Source organism: Coregonus clupeaformis, unplaced genomic scaffold (genome assembly GCF_020615455.1).
Source record: "Coregonus clupeaformis isolate EN_2021a unplaced genomic scaffold, ASM2061545v1 scaf0181, whole genome shotgun sequence".
NCBI lineage: Eukaryota > Metazoa > Chordata > Actinopteri > Salmoniformes > Salmonidae > Coregonus > Coregonus clupeaformis.
In genome coordinates, this window is record NW_025533636.1 from 338337 (window position 1) to 359326 (window position 20990).

The 20990-nt window shown below is 42.9% G+C and overlaps 1 protein-coding gene across 3 annotated transcripts in view; it reads right to left on the reverse strand.

Annotated features, from left to right (window-relative positions):
* The window catches only part of pdpr (pyruvate dehydrogenase phosphatase regulatory subunit), a 67905-nt gene that overhangs the window by 44053 nt on the left and 2862 nt on the right, over window positions 1–20990 (reverse strand). Inside the window, exons 4-8 of one of the 3 annotated variants that reach the window (XM_045214010.1) lie at window positions 19794–19875; window positions 15801–15964; window positions 14934–15055; window positions 7562–7679; window positions 2717–2866 (exon numbers count right to left, since the gene is read on the reverse strand). In XM_045214010.1, the coding sequence (XP_045069945.1) occupies window positions 2717–2866; window positions 7562–7679; window positions 14934–15055; window positions 15801–15964; window positions 19794–19875 (636 nt within the window). Of the gene's footprint in view, window positions 1–2460; window positions 2697–2716; window positions 2867–7517; window positions 7536–7561; window positions 7680–14933; window positions 15056–15800; window positions 15965–19793; window positions 19876–20990 lie in introns of those variants that run through there. The other 2 variants (XM_045214011.1, XM_045214012.1) reach the window with 2 other exon arrangements.

The following is a 20990-nucleotide window of genomic DNA, read 5'->3' on the forward strand; positions in this document are numbered from 1 at the left end:
ACCTAGTATATAACCACCTAGTATAACCACAGTCTATAACCACCTAGTATAACCACAGTCTATAACCACCTAGTATAACCACAGTCTATAACCACCTAGTATAACCACAGTCTATAACCACCTAGTATAACCACAGTCTATAACCACCTAGTATAACCACAGTCTATAACCACCTAGTATAACCACAGTCTATAACCACCTAGTATAACCACAGTCTATAACCACAGTCTATAACCACCTAGTATAACCACAGTCTATAACCACCTAGTATAACCACAGTCTATAACCAGTCTATAACCACAGTCTATAACCACCTAGTATAACCACAGTCTATAACCACAGTCTATAACCACCTAGTATAACCACAGTCTATAACCACCTAGTATAACCACAGTCTATAACCACCTAGTATAACCACAGTCTATAACCACCTAGTATAACCACAGTCTATAACCACCTAGTATAACCACAGTCTATAACCACCTAGTATAACCACAGTCTATAACCACGTACTATAACCACAGTCTATAACCACCTAGTCTATAACCACCTAGTATAACCACAGTCTATAACCACCTAGTATAACCACAGTCTATAACCACCTAACAGTCTATAACCACCTAGTATAACCACAGTCTATAACCACAGTCTATAACCACCTAGTATAACCACAGTCTATAACCACCTAGTATAACCACCTAGTATAACCACAGTCTATAACCAGTCTATAACCACAGTCTATAACCACCTAGTATAACCACAGTCTATAACCACCTAGTATAACCACAGTCTATAACCACCTAGTTATAACCACAGTCTATAACCACCTAGTATAACCAGTCTATAACCACCTAGTATAACCACAGTCTATAACCACCTAGTATAACCACAGTCTATAACCACCTAGTATAACCAGTCTATAACCACCTAGTATAACCACAGTCTATAACCACCTAGTATAACCACAGTCTATAACCACCTAGTATAACCACAGTCTATAACCACCTAGTATAACCACAGTCTATAACCACAGTCTATAACCACCTAGTATAACCACAGTCTATAACCACCTAGTATAACCACAGTCTATAACCACCTAGTATAACCACAGTCTATAACCACCTAGTATAACCACAGTCTATAACCACCTAGTATAACCACAGTCTATAACCACAGTCTATAACCACCTAGTATAACCACAGTCTATAACCACCTAGTATAACCACAGTCTATAACCACCTAGTATAACCACAGTCTATAACCACCTAGTATAACCACAGTCTATAACCACCTAGTATAACCACAGTCTATAACCACAGTCTATAACCACCTAGTATAACCACAGTCTATAACCACAGTCTATAACCACCTAGTATAACCACAGTCTATAACCACCTAGTATAACCACAGTCTATAACCACCTAGTATAACCACAGTCTATAACCACCTAGTATAACCACAGTCTATAACCACCTAGTATAACCAGTCTATAACCACAGTCTATAACAACAGTCTATAACCACCTAGTATAACCACAGTCTATAACCACCTAGTATAACCACCTAGTATAACCAGTCTATAACCACAGTCTATAACAACAGTCTATAACCACCTAGTATAACCACAGTCTATAACCACCTAGTATAACCAGTCTATAACCACCTAGTATAACCACAGTCTATAACCACAGTCTATAACCACCTAGTATAACCACAGTCTATAACCAGTCTATAACCACAGTCTATAACCACCTAGTATAACCACAGTCTATAACCACCTAGTATAACCACAGTCTATAACCACAGTCTATAACCACCAAGTATAACCACAGTCTATAACCACAGTATATAACCACCTAGTATAACCACAGTCTATAACCACCTAGTATAACCACAGTCTATAACCACCTAGTATAACCAGTCTATAACCACCTAGTATAACCACAGTCTATAACCACAGTCTATAACCACCTAGTATAACCAGTCTATAACCACCTAGTATAACCACAGTCTATAACCACAGTCTATAACCACCTAGTATAACCAGTCTATAACCACAGTCTATAACCACAGTCTATAACCACCTAGTATAACCAGTCTATAACCACAGTCTATAACCACAGTCTATAACCACAGTCTATAACCACCTAGTATAACCAGTCTATAACCACCTAGTATAACCAGTCTATAACCACCTAGTATAACCAGTCTATAACCACCTAGTATAACCACAGTCTATAACCACCTAGTATAACCACAGTATATAACCACCTAGTATAACCACAGTCTATAACCACCTAGTATAACCACAGTCTATAACCACCTAGTATAACCACAGTCTATAACCACCTAGTATAACCACAGTCTATAACAGCACTAAGTCGCTTGGGGAACCTGTCTAAATGGAATACATGTTTTACAGTAGCAGTGCACCATTAAGGGAATAACCCCCGTCTCTTACCGTAGTGGTCCCAGTCCTCCTGCATGTTCTGTGCACCATTAAGGGAATAACCCCCGTCTCTTACCGTAGTGGTCCCAGTCCTCCTGCATGTTCTGTGCACCATTAAGGGAATAACCCCCGTCTCTTACCGTAGTGGTCCCAGTCCTCCTGCATGTTCTGTGCACCATTAAGGGAATAACCCCCGTCTCTTACCGTAGTGGTCCCAGTCCTCCTGCATGTTCTGTGCACCATTAAGGGAATAACCCCCGTCTCTTACCGTAGTGGTCCCAGTCCTCCTGCATGTTCTGAATCTCCAGCTGGTTGCGTCCCTCAGTGAAGATGGGTTTGGGGTTCTTCTCAAATCCTCCAGACAGGATCCCTCCCTGCCATGCTCTCACATAGATCCTCCCATCCATATCTATCACCACTATAGAGAACACACAGAGATATACAGTTACAATACAGTCGAACCCTGACCCCTGACCCTAACCTCCAGACCTCCCTGCCATGCTCTCACATAGATCCTCCCATCCATATCTATCACCACTAGAGAGAACACACAGAGATACAGTTACAATACAGTCGAACCCTGACCCCTGACCCTAACCTCCAGACCTCCCTGCCATGCTCTCACATAGATCCTCCCATCCATATCTATCACCACTAGAGAGAACACACAGAGATACAGTTACAATACAGTCGAACCCTGACCCTGACCCTAACCCTAACCTCCAGACCTCCCTGCCATGCTCTCACATAGATCCTCCCATCCATATCTATCACCACTAGAGAGAACACACAGAGATACAGTTACAATACAGTCGAACCCTGACCCCTGACCCTAACCCTAACCTCCAGACCTCCCTGCCATGCTCTCACATAGATCCTCCCATCCATATCTATCACCACTAGAGAGAACACACAGAGATACAGTTACAATACAGTCGAACCCTGACCCCTGACCCTAACCTCCAGACCTCCCTGCCATGCTCTCACATAGATCCTCCCATCCATATCTATCACCACTAGAGAGAACACACAGAGATATAGTTACAATACAGTCGAACCCTGACCCCTGACCTCCAGACCTCCCTGCCATGCTCTCACATAGATCCTCCCATCCATATCTATCACCACTAGAGAGAACACACAGAGATACAGTTACAATACAGTCGAACCCTGACCCCTGACCCTAACCTCCAGACCTCCCTGCCATGCTCTCACATAGATCCTCCCATCCATATCTATCACCACTAGAGAGAACACACAGAGATACAGTTACAATACAGTCGAACCCTGACCCCTGACCCTAACCTCCAGACCTCCCTGCCATGCTCTCACATAGATCCTCCCATCCATATCTATCACCACTAGAGAGAACACACAGAGATACAGTTACAATACAGTCGAACCCTGACCCCTGACCCTAACCCTAACCTCCAGACCTCCCTGCCATGCTCTCACATAGATCCTCCCATCCATATCTATCACCACTAGAGAGAACACACAGAGATACAGTTACAATACAGTCGAACCCTGACCCCTGACCCTAACCTCCAGACCTCCCTGCCATGCTCTCACATAGATCCTCCCATCCATATCTATCACCACTAGAGAGAACACACAGAGATACAGTTACAATACAGTCGAACCCTGACCCTGACCCTAACCTCCAGACCTCCCTGCCATGCTCTCACATAGATCCTCCCATCCATATCTATCACCACTAGAGAGAACACACAGAGATACAGTTACAATACAGTCGAACCCTGACCCCTGACCCTAACCCTAACCTCCCTGCCATGCTCTCACATAGATCCTCCCATCCATATCTATCACCACTAGAGAGAACACACAGAGATACAGTTACAATACAGTCGAACCCTGACCCCTGACCCTAACCCTAACCTCCAGACCTCCCTGCCATGCTCTCACATAGATCCTCCCATCCATATCTATCACCACTAGAGAGAACACACAGAGATATAGTTACAATACAGTCGAACCCTGACCCCTGACCCTAACCCTAACCTCCAGACCTCCCTGCCATGCTCTCACATAGATCCTCCCATCCATATCGATCACCACTAGAGAGAACACACAGAGATACAGTTACAATACAGTCAAACCCTAACCCTAACCTCCAGACCTCCCTGCCATGCTCTCACATAGATCCTCCCATCCATATCTATCACCACTAGAGAGAACACACAGAGATATAGTTACAATACAGTCGAACCCTGACCCCTGACCCTAACCTCCAGACCTCCCTGCCATGCTCTCACATAGATCCTCCCATCCATATCTATCACCACTAGAGAGAACACACAGAGATACAGTTACAATACAGTCGAACCCTGACCCCTGACCCTAACCTCCAGACCTCCCTGCCATGCTCTCACATAGATCCTCCCATCCATATCGATCACCACTAGAGAGAACACACAGAGATATAGTTACAATACAGTCGAACCCTGACCCCTGACCCTAACCCTAACCTCCAGACCTCCCTGCCATGCTCTCACAGGGATATGGATGGGAGGATCAATCACCACTAGAGATACAGGGCTCTAAAAAACATTAATTTATTGGTAGCACTGGTGTTCCCAACCTTAAGAAGTCAGGAGCACAAGATGAAATGTAGGAGCACCAGATGAAATGTAGGAGCACCAGATGAAATGTAGGAGCACCAGATGAAATGTAGGAGCACCAGAAAATCAGAATGTTTAAATAGATAGAGATACAGCCTCTATTGGGCCCATCTGAATTCTAGCTACTTCTGAAGAACATGTTGTGCCCTAGAAACTAATACGTAACCCTGTAAAGACGTTAGTTTATTATAAAAGCTAAGACGTTGATATGAAAACCTGTCATTGGAATTACAAAGTCACTTGTGGAATATTAGGTTTGTACATTTATGTAAAAGCACTATTTTTGTACACTGTCTCTTTAAAAAAACCGTCAGGTTTGTGATGACAACGAGCATCAGTCATTCATTCATTCTGTGATCATTGATCTCCTGAAGAAGCTACCGATCATTGATCTCCTGAAGAAGATACCGATCATTGATCTCCTGAAGAAGATACCGATCATTGATCTCCTGAAGAAGATACCGATCATTGATCTCCTGAAGAAGATACCGATCATTGATCTCCTGAAGAAGATACCGATCATTGATCTCCTGAAGAAGATACCGATCATTGATCTCCTGAAGAAGATACCGATCATTGATCTCCTGAAGAAGCTGTCCCTTTTCCTTTGTCTGTGTCCCTGAATGTTTGGATCCACTGGTACAGTTACCCGGTTGGTAGTTAGCTAGCCAATGAGGTAACAAGATTGAACAAAGTGTAAACAAATGGTTCATGATGTCGAGTAGTTTTTAAAACAAAAATGGTTTATGAATATCAAATGTGGTCCCGGCGATCTGCTGTAGAAAGATCAAAATGTTGCTCTGTTAATATGGGTCAGATCTTTTGACCTGGTTGGGCTAGAAGCAAGCCGTTTCCCCTGTAGTAATGGTGCAACCATGATGCTAATGAATCTGCAGTGGCTTGTCTCTCTAGGACATAACGATACAGCCTCATCATTACAACTTTTTAGATAAAACGACACTAAATATATTCACATCACCAAATAATTGATTAAAACACACAGTTTTGCAATGAATGTCACCAGTAGCCTCAACAGCACTCTGTAGGGTAGCACCATGGTGTAGCCGGAGGACAGCTAGCTTCTGTCCTCCTCTGGGTACATTGACTTCAATACAAAACCTAGGAGGCTCATGGTTCCCACCCCCTTCCATAGACTTACACAGTAATTATGACAACTTCAGGAGGACGTCCTCCAACCTATCAGAGCTCTTGCAGCATGAACTGACATGTAGTCCACCCAATCAAAGGATCAGAGAATGAATCTAGTACTGAAAGCATAAGCTACAGCTAGCTAGCACTGCAGTGTATAAACTGTGGTGAGTAGTTGACTCAAGAGAGAAAGACAATAGTTGAACAGTTTTGAACAAATTAATTTATTCCAAAATGAAGGAGAAGCGAGAGAGAGAGAAATATATATATTTCGTAGCATTTTTTTTTTTCACTTTCACTTACTTAGCTAGCGAATGCAGCTAGCTAGTTTAGCCTCCTCAAACACCCGGTTCAAACTGCTTGCTGACTGTACTGCATGATTGTTTACTAACACATCTCTTCTAGTAGCTCTGTTGACTGGGTATGACGTTAGCTAATATGGTGACAACGATGTAGGCTGTGTGTAGCGGTTAGCGGTTATGATATGAAGGTTTGGCTTAGAAAGGTTTTTTCACCTGGTCACAGACAGCTGATGTGGTGCACTGAAGTCTGCAAGCGAAGGGAAAAGTTGAGAGGAGGAGAGCGCGTAGATGCCAGAAGGAACTCTACAACGAGCAAAGGGATCATGCTGTTTGTATGTGGCTGCTATGAAAGTGGAACTGTGTTTGTGTGTGATCAGGAGTGTATTCACTCCGCCGATTCCGTTGAAAAACGTTTCTTAAACAGAACAAAACAGGGATAAACATAGAAACTCTTGTTTCAACTGTTGGACTAATGATTACACCCCAGATCAGCTAGATGCAGGCCAGAGTGTGCAAGGCGGTATTGAATGTGTCACTGTCTGTCACCTTGATTACTCACATTTCACTCGACCTGTGTGCACCCACGTTGTAAACATTCATTCATAGGCCAGGTTGTAGCAACCTCATGATGGGTACAGAGAAATGTTGAATATCATGTAGTAGCCTAAACCTATCGACATTAGATAGAACTGGGTGAATGGAATATGAATGACAGACATCCAATATGCTGTAATAGAAATAAGGCCATGGTTATGAAACAAATTAAACGGCACCGACCGCCACTGGTTCAGGAATATTACAGCTAATCACTCAATGCGTTCCGGACTGAACGGTACCAGATCTAACTCCTTGAAGAAACCATATGTGGACTATTTTACAAGCAAAGTAAAAATGGTAGACATTAAAAAAGTGAATGTGGTCCTCAATGACAACGCAAAGCCACCCATACAGAACCAGTACGCTGCGGTGGTCTCACCTGGGGTTCTGGGAGGTAGAGGCTTGGAGAGGAAGTGGTCTCACCTGGGGTTCTGGGAGGTAGAGGCTCTGCTAGAGGCTTGGAGAGGAGGTAGAAGTGTTCACATCCGTGGAGAGGAACAGACACCTTGGTCTCGCTGGCCTGGCCCAGCTCATACGCCCACTGTAGATAGAGGACAGTTATAACACATCATATAGCATTCATAACCCCCTATGAACACTTCTAAAGGAACAGACACCTTGGTCTCACTGGCCTGGCCCAGCTCATACGCCCACTGTAGATAGAGGACAGTTATAACACATCATATAGCATTCATAACCCCCTATGAACACTTCTAGAGGAACGGACACCTTGGTCTCACTGGCCTGGCCCAGCTCCTTTAGTTTAGAAACCTCAGAAACAGCTGGCTACACCACTTCATATACACCCTGTTTCTAGTGCACTACAGTATATAGGGAACAGCTACAACACTTCATATACACCATGTTTCTAGTGCACTACAGTATCTAGGGAACAGCTACAACACTTCATATACACCCTGTTTCTAGTGCACTACAGTATCTAGGGAACAGCTACAACACTTCATATACACCCTGTTTCTAGTGCACTACAGTATATAGGGAACAGCTACAACACTTCATATACACCATGTTTCTAGTGCACTACAGTATCTAGGGAACAGCTACAACACTTCATATACACCCTGTTTCTAGTGCACTACAGTATATAGGGAACAGCTACAACACTTCATATACACCCTGTTTCTAGTGCACTACAGTATCTAGGGAACAGCTACACCACTTCATATACACCCTGTTTCTAGTGCACTACAGTATATAGGGAACAGCTACAACACTTCATATACACCATGTTTCTAGTGCACTACAGTATCTCGGGAACAGCTACAACACTTCATATACACCCTGTTTCTAGTGCACTACAGTATATAGGGAACAGCTACAACACTTCATATACACCCTGTTTCTAGTGCACTACAGTATATAGGGAACAGCTACAACACTTCATATACACCCTGTTTCTAGTGCACTACAGTATCTAGGGAACAGCTACAACACTTCATATACACCCTGTTTCTAGTGCACTACAGTATATAGGGAACAGCTACAACACTTCATATACACCCTGTTTCTAGTGCACTACAGTATCTAGGGAACAGCTACAACACTTCATATACACCCTGTTTCTAGTGCACTACAGTATCTAGGGAACAGCTACAACACTTCATATACACCCTGTTTCTAGTGCACTACAGTATCTAGGGAACAGCTACAACACTTCATATACACCCTGTTTCTAGTGCACTACAGTATATAGGGAACAGCTACAACACTTCATATACACCCTGTTTCTAGTGCACTACAGTATCTAGGGAACAGCTACAACACTTCATATACACCCTGTTTCTAGTGCACTACAGTATCTAGGGAACAGCTACAACACTTCATATACACCCTGTTTCTAGTGCACTACAGTATATAGGGAACAGCTACAACACTTCATATACACCCTGTTTCTAGTGCACTACAGTATCTAGGGAACAGCTACAACACTTCATATACACCCTGTTTCTAGTGCACTACAGTATATAGGGAACAGCTACAACACTTCATATACACCCTGTTTCTAGTGCACTACAGTATCTAGGGAACAGCTACAACACTTCATATACACCCTGTTTCTAGTGCACTACAGTATCTAGGGAACAGCTACAACACTTCATATACACCCTGTTTCTAGTGCACTACAGTATCTAGGGAACAGCTACAACACTTCATATACACCCTGTTTCTAGTGCACTACAGTATCTAGGGAACAGCTACAACACTTCATATACACCCTGTTTCTAGTGCACTACAGTATCTAGGGAACAGCTACAACACTTCATATACACCCTGTTTCTAGTGCACTACAGTATCTAGGGAACAGCTACAACACTTCATATACACCCTGTTTCTAGTGCACTACAGTATCTAGGGAACAGCTACAACACTTCATATACACCCTGTTTCTAGTGCACTACAGTATCTAGGGAACAGCTACAACACTTCATATACACCCTGTTTCTAGTGCACTACAGTATCTAGGGAACAGCTACAACACTTCATATACACCCTGTTTCTAGTGCACTACAGTATCTAGGGAACAGCTACAACACTTCATATACACCCTGTTTCTAGTGCACTACAGTATCTAGGGAACAGCTACAACACTTCATATACACCCTGTTTCTAGTGCACTACAGTATCTAGGGAACAGCTACAACACTTCATATACACCCTGTTTCTAGTGCACTACAGTATCTAGGGAACAGCTACAACACTTCATATACACCCTGTTTCTAGTGCACTACAGTATCTAGGGAACAGCTACAACACTTCATATACACCCTGTTTCTAGTGCACTACAGTATCTAGGGAACAGCTACAACACTTCATATACACCCTGTTTCTAGTGCACTACAGTATCTAGGGAACAGCTACAACACTTCATATACACCCTGTTTCTAGTGCACTACAGTATCTAGGGAACAGCTACAACACTTCATATACACCCTGTTTCTAGTGCACTACAGTATCTAGGGAACAGCTACAACACTTCATATACACCCTGTTTCTAGTGCACTACAGTATCTAGGGAACAGCTACAACACTTCATATACACCCTGTTTCTAGTGCACTACAGTATCTAGGGAACAGCTACAACACTTCATATACACCCTGTTTCTAGTGCACTACAGTATCTAGGGAACAGCTACAACACTTCATATACACCCTGTTTCTAGTGCACTACAGTATATAGGGAACAGCTACAACACTTCATATACACCCTGTTTCTAGTGCACTACAGTATCTAGGGAACAGCTACAACACTTCATATACACCCTGTTTCTAGTGCACTACAGTATCTAGGGAACAGCTACAACACTTCATATACACCCTGTTTCTAGTGCACTACAGTATCTAGGGAACAGCTACAACACTTCATATACACCCTGTTTCTAGTGCACTACAGTATCTAGGGAACAGCTACAACACTTCATATACACCCTGTTTCTAGTGCACTACAGTATCTAGGGAACAGCTACAACACTTCATATACACCCTGTTTCTAGTGCACTACAGTATCTAGGGAACAGCTACAACACTTCATATACACCCTGTTTCTAGTGCACTACAGTATCTAGGGAACAGCTACAACACTTCATATACACCCTGTTTCTAGTGCACTACAGTATCTAGGGAACAGCTACAACACTTCATATACACCCTGTTTCTAGTGCACTACAGTATCTAGGGAACAGCTACAACACTTCATATACACCCTGTTTCTAGTGCACTACAGTATCTAGGGAACAGCTACAACACTTCATATACACCCTGTTTCTAGTGCACTACAGTATCTAGGGAACAGCTACAACACTTCATATACACCCTGTTTCTAGTGCACTACAGTATCTAGGGAACAGCTACAACACTTCATATACACCCTGTTTCTAGTGCACTACAGTATCTAGGGAACAGCTACAACACTTCATATACACCCTGTTTCTAGTGCACTACAGTATCTAGGGAACAGCTACAACACTTCATATACACCCTGTTTCTAGTGCACTACAGTATCTAGGGAACAGCTACAACACTTCATATACACCCTGTTTCTAGTGCACTACAGTATCTAGGGAACAGCTACAACACTTCATATACACCCTGTTTCTAGTGCACTACAGTATCTAGGGAACAGCTACAACACTTCATATACACCCTGTTTCTAGTGCACTACAGTATCTAGGGAACAGCTACAACACTTCATATACACCCTGTTTCTAGTGCACTACAGTATCTAGGGAACAGCTACAACACTTCATATACACCCTGTTTCTAGTGCACTACAGTATCTAGGGAACAGCTACAACACTTCATATACACCCTGTTTCTAGTGCACTACAGTATCTAGGGAACAGCTACAACACTTCATATACACCCTGTTTCTAGTGCACTACAGTATCTAGGGAACAGCTACAACACTTCATATACACCCTGTTTCTAGTGCACTACAGTATCTAGGGAACAGCTACAACACTTCATATACACCCTGTTTCTAGTGCACTACAGTATCTAGGGAACAGCTACAACACTTCATATACACCCTGTTTCTAGTGCACTACAGTATCTAGGGAACAGCTACAACACTTCATATACACCCTGTTTCTAGTGCACTACAGTATCTAGGGAACAGCTACAACACTTCATATACACCCTGTTTCTAGTGCACTACAGTATCTAGGGAACAGCTACAACACTTCATATACACCCTGTTTCTAGTGCACTACAGTAACTAGGGAACAGCTACAACACTTCATATACACCCTGTTTCTAGTGCACTACAGTAACTAGGGAACAGCTACAACACTTCATATACACCCTGTTTCTAGTGCACTACAGTATCTAGGGAACAGCTACAACACTTCATATACACCCTGTTTCTAGTGCACTACAGTATCTAGGGAACAGCTACAACACTTCATATACACCCTGTTTCTAGTGCACTACAGTAACTAGGGAACAGCTACAACACTTCATATACACCCTGTTTCTAGTGCACTACAGTATCTAGGGAACAGCTACAACACTTCATATACACCCTGTTTCTAGTGCACTACAGTATCTAGGGAACAGCTACAACACTTCATATACACCATGTTTCTAGTGCACTACAGTATCTAGGGAACAGCTACAACACTTCATATACACCCTGTTTCTAGTGCACTACAGTATATAGGGAACAGCTACAACACTTCATATACACCCTGTTTCTAGTGCACTACAGTATATAGGGAACAGCTACAACACTTCATATACACCCTGTTTCTAGTGCACTACAGTATATAGGGAACAGCTACAACACTTCATATACACCATGTTTCTAGTGCACTACAGTATCTAGGGAACAGCTACAACACTTCATATACACCATGTTTCTAGTGCACTACAGTATCTAGGGAACAGCTACAACACTTCATATACACCCTGTTTCTAGTGCACTACAGTATATAGGGAACAGCTACAACACTTCATATACACCATGTTTCTAGTGCACTACAGTATCTAGGGAACAGCTACAACACTTCATATACACCATGTTTCTAGTGCACTACAGTATATAGGGAACAGCTACAACACTTCATATACACCCTGTTTCTAGTGCACTACAGTATATAGGGAACAGCTACAACACTTCATATACACCCTGTTTCTAGTGCACTACAGTATCTAGGGAACAGCTACAACACTTCATATACACCCTGTTTCTAGTGCACTACAGTATCTAGGGAACAGCTACAACACTTCATATACACCCTGTTTCTAGTGCACTACAGTATCTAGGGAACAGCTACAACACTTCATATACACCCTGTTTCTAGTGCACTACAGTATATAGGGAACAGCTACAACACTTCATATACACCCTGTTTCTAGTGCACTACAGTATATAGGGAACAGCTACAACACTTCATATACACCCTGTTTCTAGTGCACTACAGTATATAGGGAACAGCTACAACACTTCATATACACCCTGTTTCTAGTGCACTACAGTATCTAGGGAACAGCTACAACACTTCATATACACCCTGTTTCTAGTGCACTACAGTATATAGGGAACAGCTACAACACTTCATATACACCCTGTTTCTAGTGCACTACAGTATATAGGGAACAGCTACAACACTTCATATACACCCTGTTTCTAGTGCACTACAGTATATAGGGAACAGCTACAACACTTCATATACACCCTGTTTCTAGTGCACTACAGTATCTAGGGAACAGCTACAACACTTCATATACACCCTGTTTCTAGTGCACTACAGTATCTAGGGAACAGCTACAACACTTCATATACACCCTGTTTCTAGTGCACTACAGTATCTAGGGAACAGCTACAACACTTCATATACACCCTGTTTCTAGTGCACTACAGTATCTAGGGAACAGCTACAACACTTCATATACACCCTGTTTCTAGTGCACTACAGTATCTAGGGAACAGCTACAACACTTCATATACACCCTGTTTCTAGTGCACTACAGTATATAGGGAACAGCTACAACACTTCATATACACCCTGTTTCTAGTGCACTACAGTATATAGGGAACAGCTACAACACTTCATATACACCATGTTTCTAGTGCACTACAGTATATAGGGAACAGCTACAACACTTCATATACACCATGTTTCTAGTGCACTACAGTATATAGGGAACAGCTACAACACTTCATATACACCCTGTTTCTAGTGCACTACAGTATATAGGGAACAGCTACAACACTTCATATACACCATGTTTCTAGTGCACTACAGTATCTAGGGAACAGCTACAACACTTCATATACACCATGTTTCTAGTGCACTACGGTATCTAGGGAACAGCTACAACACTTCATATACACCCTGTTTCTAGTGCACTACAGTATATAGGGAACAGCTACAACACTTCATATACACCCTGTTTCTAGTGCACTACAGTATATAGGGAACAGCTACAACACTTCATATACACCATGTTTCTAGTGCACTACAGTATATAGGGAACAGCTACAACACTTCATATACACCATGTTTCTAGTGCACTACAGTATATAGGGAACAGCTACAACACTTCATATACACCATGTTTCTAGTGCACTACAGTATATAGGGAACAGCTACAACACTTCATATACACCATGTTTCTAGTGCACTACAGTATATAGGGAACAGCTACAACACTTCATATACACCATGTGTGCGTCCCAAATGGCACCCTGTTAACTGGCTAAAGACTAGTGGAGGGAGGGGCCCCATGTCATCTAGTGGAGGGAGGGGCCCCATGTCATCTAGTGGAGGGAGGGGCCCCATGTCATCTAGTGGAGGGAGGGGCCCCATGTCATCTAACACAGTGTTAACTGGCTAAAGACTAGTGGAGGGAGGGGCCCCATGTCATCTAACACAGTGTTAACTGTCTAAAGACTAGTGGAGGGAGGGGCCCCATGTCATCTAACACAGTGTTAACTGTCTAAAGACTAGTGGAGGGAGGGGCCCCATGTCATCTAACACAGTGTTAACTGTCTAAAGACTAGTGGAGGGAGGGGCCCCATGTCATCTAACACAGTGTTAACTGGCTAAAGACTAGTGGAGGGAGGGGCCCCGTGTCATCTAACACAGTGTTAACTGGCTAAAGACTAGTGGAGGGAGGGGCCCCATGTCATCTAACACAGTGTTAACTGGCTAAAGACTAGTGGAGGGAGGGGCCCCATGTCATCTAACACAGTGTTAACTGGCTAAAGACTAGTGGAGGGAGGGGCCCCATGTTATTTACAGTTACACACACGTAATGGACAGAGAATCACCTGTCCTGCACAGTTGACAAAGTATTCACACTCGATGGCTCCTCTGTCCGTCTCGACCGCTGTCACATGTCCCTTCTCCAGCATCACGTGGTTAACTGTGGTACGCTCATGGATCTGCACTCCTGGAGATCAGAACATGGCAGACATGTAGATTTATGTATAATGTGATCAAACATGATAAACACCATCGATAGTTCACAGCCAGTTTGATTGGAGTACCATGAAGTTACATTAGCCAGAGAGATGCCCCATGGGCACTGACTAACTCAAACTCTGCTTGGCATGGCCCCACCCTGGCCCTTCCCCCCAGAAGCCTTGCTTTCTGGCTTCATTTCATCCTGACCGATGGCGATACCACATGGTTGTAGCTTCCTATTGAAACCTTCACTACAGTTAGGCTTGCAAAATGTTCCCAAAATTCACTGGTTTTCCAGAAATCCCGGTTGGAAAATTCCCTGAATCAGGACGGAACAAGCAGGAAATCTGGAAACATCCAACTAGGATTTCTGCAAAACCTGGGAATTTTGAGAAAGTTGATGGAATTTTACATTTACATTTTAGTAATTTAGCAGACGCTCTTATCCAGAGCCACTTACAGTTATTGAGTGCATACATTATTTATTTTTCATTTTTCATACTGGCCCCCCGTGGGAATCGAACCCACAACCCTGGCGTTGCAAACGCCATGCTCTACCAACTGAGCTACATCCCTGCCGGCCATTCCCTCCCCTACCCTGGACGAAGCTGGGCCAATTGTGCGCCGCCCCATGGGTCTCCCGGTCTAGTGGCACAGCTAGCACTGCGATGCAGTGCCTTAGACCACTTTGCAAGCCTAACAACAGTCCGTCCTTGGTTTTACCGTCTCACCGTGTCCGGCTGCTGCCGTGGCGAGGGCGTGGTTGACGTCAGGCGGTGACACCACGGCATCACCCGGCAGGTGGAGCGCCCCCACCAGGTCATGAATATTCACCAGGGGGTGGAGCTTAGAAACCTCTTTGGGTTTGATCACGTTACAGGGGATCCCCATCACACTGAGAGAGGGAGGAGACAGGAAGGAGGGTTATGGAGATTCACCAGGGGGTGGAGCTTAGAAACCTCTTTGATCACGTTACAGGGGATCCCCATCACACTGAGAGAGGGAGGAGACAGGAAGGAGGGTTATGGAGATTCCCAGGTGGCAGAGCTTACTCTTTGGGTTTGATCACGTTACAGGGGATCCCCATCATGGACTAACAGAAAACAGTACAGTGGAGCTGGATACATACAGCACAGCAGTGCTACAGCCCAGCTACAGCAACATGGAGATGGGTTGGCAGAGATGGACTAACAGAACACAGCTGGCCAGTGGAGCTACAGTGGAGCTGGATAGGATACATGGAATGAATAGTCTAGAAGGACTACAGTGGAGCTGGATAGGCTAAATGTTGGGAAATGTAATGAATATTCTAGAAGGACTACAGTGGAGCTGGATAGGCTAAATGTTGGGAACTGTAATGAATATTCTAGAAGGACTACAGTGGAGCTGGATAGGCTAAATGTAATGAATAGTCTAGAAGGACTACAGTGGAGCTGGATAGGCTAAATGTTGGGAAATGTAATGAATATTCTAGAAGGACTACAGTGGAGCTGGATAGGCTAAATGTTGGGAACTGTAATGAATATTCTAGAAGGACTACAGTGGAGCTGGATAGGCTAAATGTAATGAATAGTCTAGAAGGACTACAGTGGAGCTGGATAGGCTAAATGTTGGGAAATGTAATGAATATTCTAGAAGGACTACAGTGGAGCTGGATAGGCTAAATGTAATGCATATTCTAGAAGGACTACAGTGGAGCTGGATAGGCTAAATGTTGGGAACTGTAATGAATATTCTAGAAGGACTACAGTGGAGCTGGATAGGCTAAATGTTGGGAAATGTAATGAATATTATAGAAGGACTACAGTGGAGCTGGATAGGCTAAATGTTGGGAACTGTAATGAATATTCTAGAAGGACTACAGTGGAGCTGGATAGGCTAAATGTTGGGAACTGTAATGAATAGTCTAGAAGGACTACAGTGGAGCTGGATAGGCTAAATGTTGGGAAATGTAATGAATATTCTAGAAGGACTACAGTGGAGCTGGATAGGCTAAATGTTGGGAACTGTAATGAATATTCTAGAAGGACTACAGTGGAGCTGGATAGGCTAAATGTTGGGAACTGTAATGAATATTCTAGAATGACTACAGTGGAGCTGGATAGGCTAAATGTTGGGAACTGTAATGAATATTCTAGAAGGACTACAGTGGAGCTGGATAGGCTAAATGTTGGGAAATGTAATGACTAGTCTAGAAGGACTACAGTGGAGCTGGATAGGCTAAATGTTGGGAAATGTAATGAATAGCTAGAAGGACTACAGTGGAGCTGGATAGGCTAAATGTTGGGAAATGTAATGAATAGTTTAGAAGGACTACAGTGGAGCTGGATAGGCTAAATGTTGGGAACTGTAATGAATAGTCTAGAAGGACTACAGTGGAGCTGGATAGGCTAAATGTTGGGAAATGTAATGAATATTCTAGAAGGACTACAGTGGAGCTGGATAGGCTAAATGTTGGGAACTGTAATGAATATTCTAGAAGGACTACAGTGGAGCTGGATAGGCTAAATGTTGGGAACTGTAATGAATATTCTAGAATGACTACAGTGGAGCTGGATAGGCTAAATGTTGGGAACTGTAATGAATATTCTAGAAGGACTACAGTGGAGCTGGATAGGCTAAATGTTGGGAAATGTAATGACTAGTCTAGAAGGACTACAGTGGAGCTGGATAGGCTAAATGTTGGGAAATGTAATGAATAGCTAGAAGGACTACAGTGGAGCTGGATAGGCTAAATGTTGGGAAATGTAATGAATAGTTTAGAAGGACTACAGTGGAGCTGGATAGGCTAAATGTTGGGAACTGTAATGAATAGTCTAGAAGGACTACAGTGGAGCTGGATAGGCTAAATGTTGGGAAATGTAATGAATATTCTAGAAGGACTACAGTGGAGCTGGATAAGGCTAAATGTTGGGAACTGTAATGAATATTCTAGAAGGACTACAGTGGAGCTGGATAGGCTAAATGTTGGGAACTGTAATGAATATTCTAGAATGACTACAGTGGAGCTGGATAGGCTAAATGTTGGGAACTGTAATGAATATTCTAGAAGGACTACAGTGGAGCTGGATAGGCTAAATGTTGGGAAATGTAATGAATATTCTAAAAGGACTACAGTGGAGCTGGATAGGCTAAATGTTGGGAACTGTAATGAATATTCTAGAAGGACTACAGTGGAGCTGGATAGGCTAAATGTTGGGAACTAATGAATATTCTAGAATGACTACAGTGGAGCTGGATAGGCTAAATGTTGGGAAATGTACTGAATATTCTAGAAGGACTACAGTGGAGCTGGATAGGCTAAATGTTGGGAACTGTAATGAATATTCTAAAAGGACTACAGTGGAGCTGGATAGGCTAAATGTAATGAATAGTCTAAAAGGACTACAGTGGAGCTGGATAGGCTAAATGTAATGAATAGTCTAAAAGGACTACAGTGGAGCTGGATAGGCTAAATGTTGGGAACTGTAATGAATATTCTAAAAGGACTACAGTGGAGCTGGATAGGCTAAATGTAATGAATAGTCTAAAATGACTACAGTGGAGCTGGATAGGCTAAATGTAATGAATAGTCTAAAAGGACTACAGTGGAGCTGGATAGGCTAAATGTTGGGAACTGTAATGAATATTTTAGAAGGACTACAGTGGAGCTGGATAGGCTAAATGTTGGGAACTGTAATGAATATTCTAGAATGACTACAGTGGAGCTGGATAGGCTAAATGTTGGGAACTGTAATGAATATTCTAGAAGGACTACAGTGGAGCTGGATAGGCTAAATGTTGGGAAATGTAATTAATATTCTAAAAGGACTACAGTGGAGCTGGATAGGCTAAATGTTGGGAAATGTAATGAATATTCTAGAAGGACTACAGTGGAGCTGGATAGGCTAAATGTTGGGAACTGTAATGAATATTCTAGAAGGACTACAGTGGAGCTGGATAGGCTAAATGTTGGGAACTGTAATGAATATTCTAGAATGACTACAGTGGAGCTGGATAGGCTAAATGTTGGGAAATGTACTGAATATTCTAGAAGGACTACAGTGGAGCTGGATAGGCTAAATGTTGGGAACTGTAATGAATATTCTAAAAGGACTACAGTGGAGCTGGATAGGCTAAATGTTGGGAACTGTAATTAATATTCTAGAATGACTACAGTGGAGCTGGATAGGCTAAATGTTGGGAAATGTACTGAATATTCTAGAAGGACTACAGTGGAGCTAGATAGGCTAAATGTTGGGAACTGTAATGAATATTCTAAAAGGACTACAGTGGAGCTGGATAGGCTAAATGTAATGAATAGTCTAAAAGGACTACAGTGGAGCTGGATAGGCTAAATGTAATGAATAGTCTAGAAGGACTACAGCACTGAGCAACAATAATTAGCAATAATTCAAGTGACTGAAGAGAACTGGAGTACTGTTCATGAAGTTCAGCTACCTCTCAGAGAGTACTGAGCTATAATTCAGACCAGAGGGGAGGGAGGGAAGGGAAGGGCGGTTAGGGAGGGAAGGGAAGGGCGGTTAGGGAGGGAAGGGAAGGGCGGTTAGGGAGGGAAGGGAAGGGCGGTTAGGGGAGGGAAGGGAAGGGCGGTTAGGGAGGGAAGGGAAGGGCGGTTAGGGAGGGAAGGGAAGGGCGGTTAGGGAGGGAAGGGAAGGGCGGTTAGGGAGGGAAGGGAAGGGCGGTTAGGGAGGGAAGGGAAGGGCGGTTAGGGAGGGACTTACTTGAGCCTGGATGCCAGGCGCTTCAGGGAGAGGAAACGGTCCTGATTCTGGGCCAGGCATAGAGAGCCTGTTCTCACGTAGCCTGTAACACACATACACACAGAAACATTAGGACTGCCAAGTCATGAATCATCTCATGTTAAACCACACAACTCAATACCACTGGTAAATCCAGTTTATACACAACTAAATACCACTGGTAAATCCAGTTTATACACAACTAAATACCACTGGTAAATCCAGTTTATACACAACTAAATACCACTGGTAAATCCAGTTTATACACACAGAACTAAATACCACTGGTAAATCCAGTTTATACACACAGAACTAAATACCACTGGTAAATCCATTTTATACACAACTAAATAGCACTGGTAAATCCATTTTATACACAACTAAATAGCACTGGTAAATCCAGTTTATACACAAGACTAAATAGCACTGGTAAATCCATTTTATACACAACTCAATAGCACTGGTAAATTCATTTTATACACAAGAACTAAATGCCACTGGTAAATCCAGTTTATACACAACTAAATGGCACTGGTAAATCCAGTTTATACACAAGACTAAATGGCACTTGTAAATCCAGTTTATACACAAGACTAAATGCCACTGGTAAATCCACAAACTGAAACAGCATGTGGGAAGAGGAGGGGGAAGCACTGGTAGGATACAGCCAGTCACATGCCCTCATAGATAGAGCATAATAATTAATTCAACACCCAAAACAACCACAACTGACTAAAGCACCATCAGAAGATTGGCTACACAGCAAAGACAAGTACATAACTAATGTAGGTAAGTTGAAGCAGAGTGGAACTGTATTGTAGAGAGCAGAGGTCATACTAACCTGCTCCCAGATCCATTTAGTGATGAGGGGTAGGCATGTTAGCACAAATGGATTGGAACTCAGGCTAGAGTCATACTGTAGGCATGTTAGCACAAATGGATTGGAACTCAGGCTAGAGTCATACTGTAGGCATGTTAGCACAAATGGAGTGGAACTCAGGCTAGAGTCATACTGTAGGCATGTTAGCACAAATGGAGTGGAACTCAGGCTAGAGTCATACTGTAGGCATGTTAGCACAAATGGAGTGGAACTCAGGCTAGAGTCATACTGTAGGCATGTTAGCACAAATGGATTGGAACTCAGGCTAGAGTCATACTGTAGGCATGTTAGCACAAATG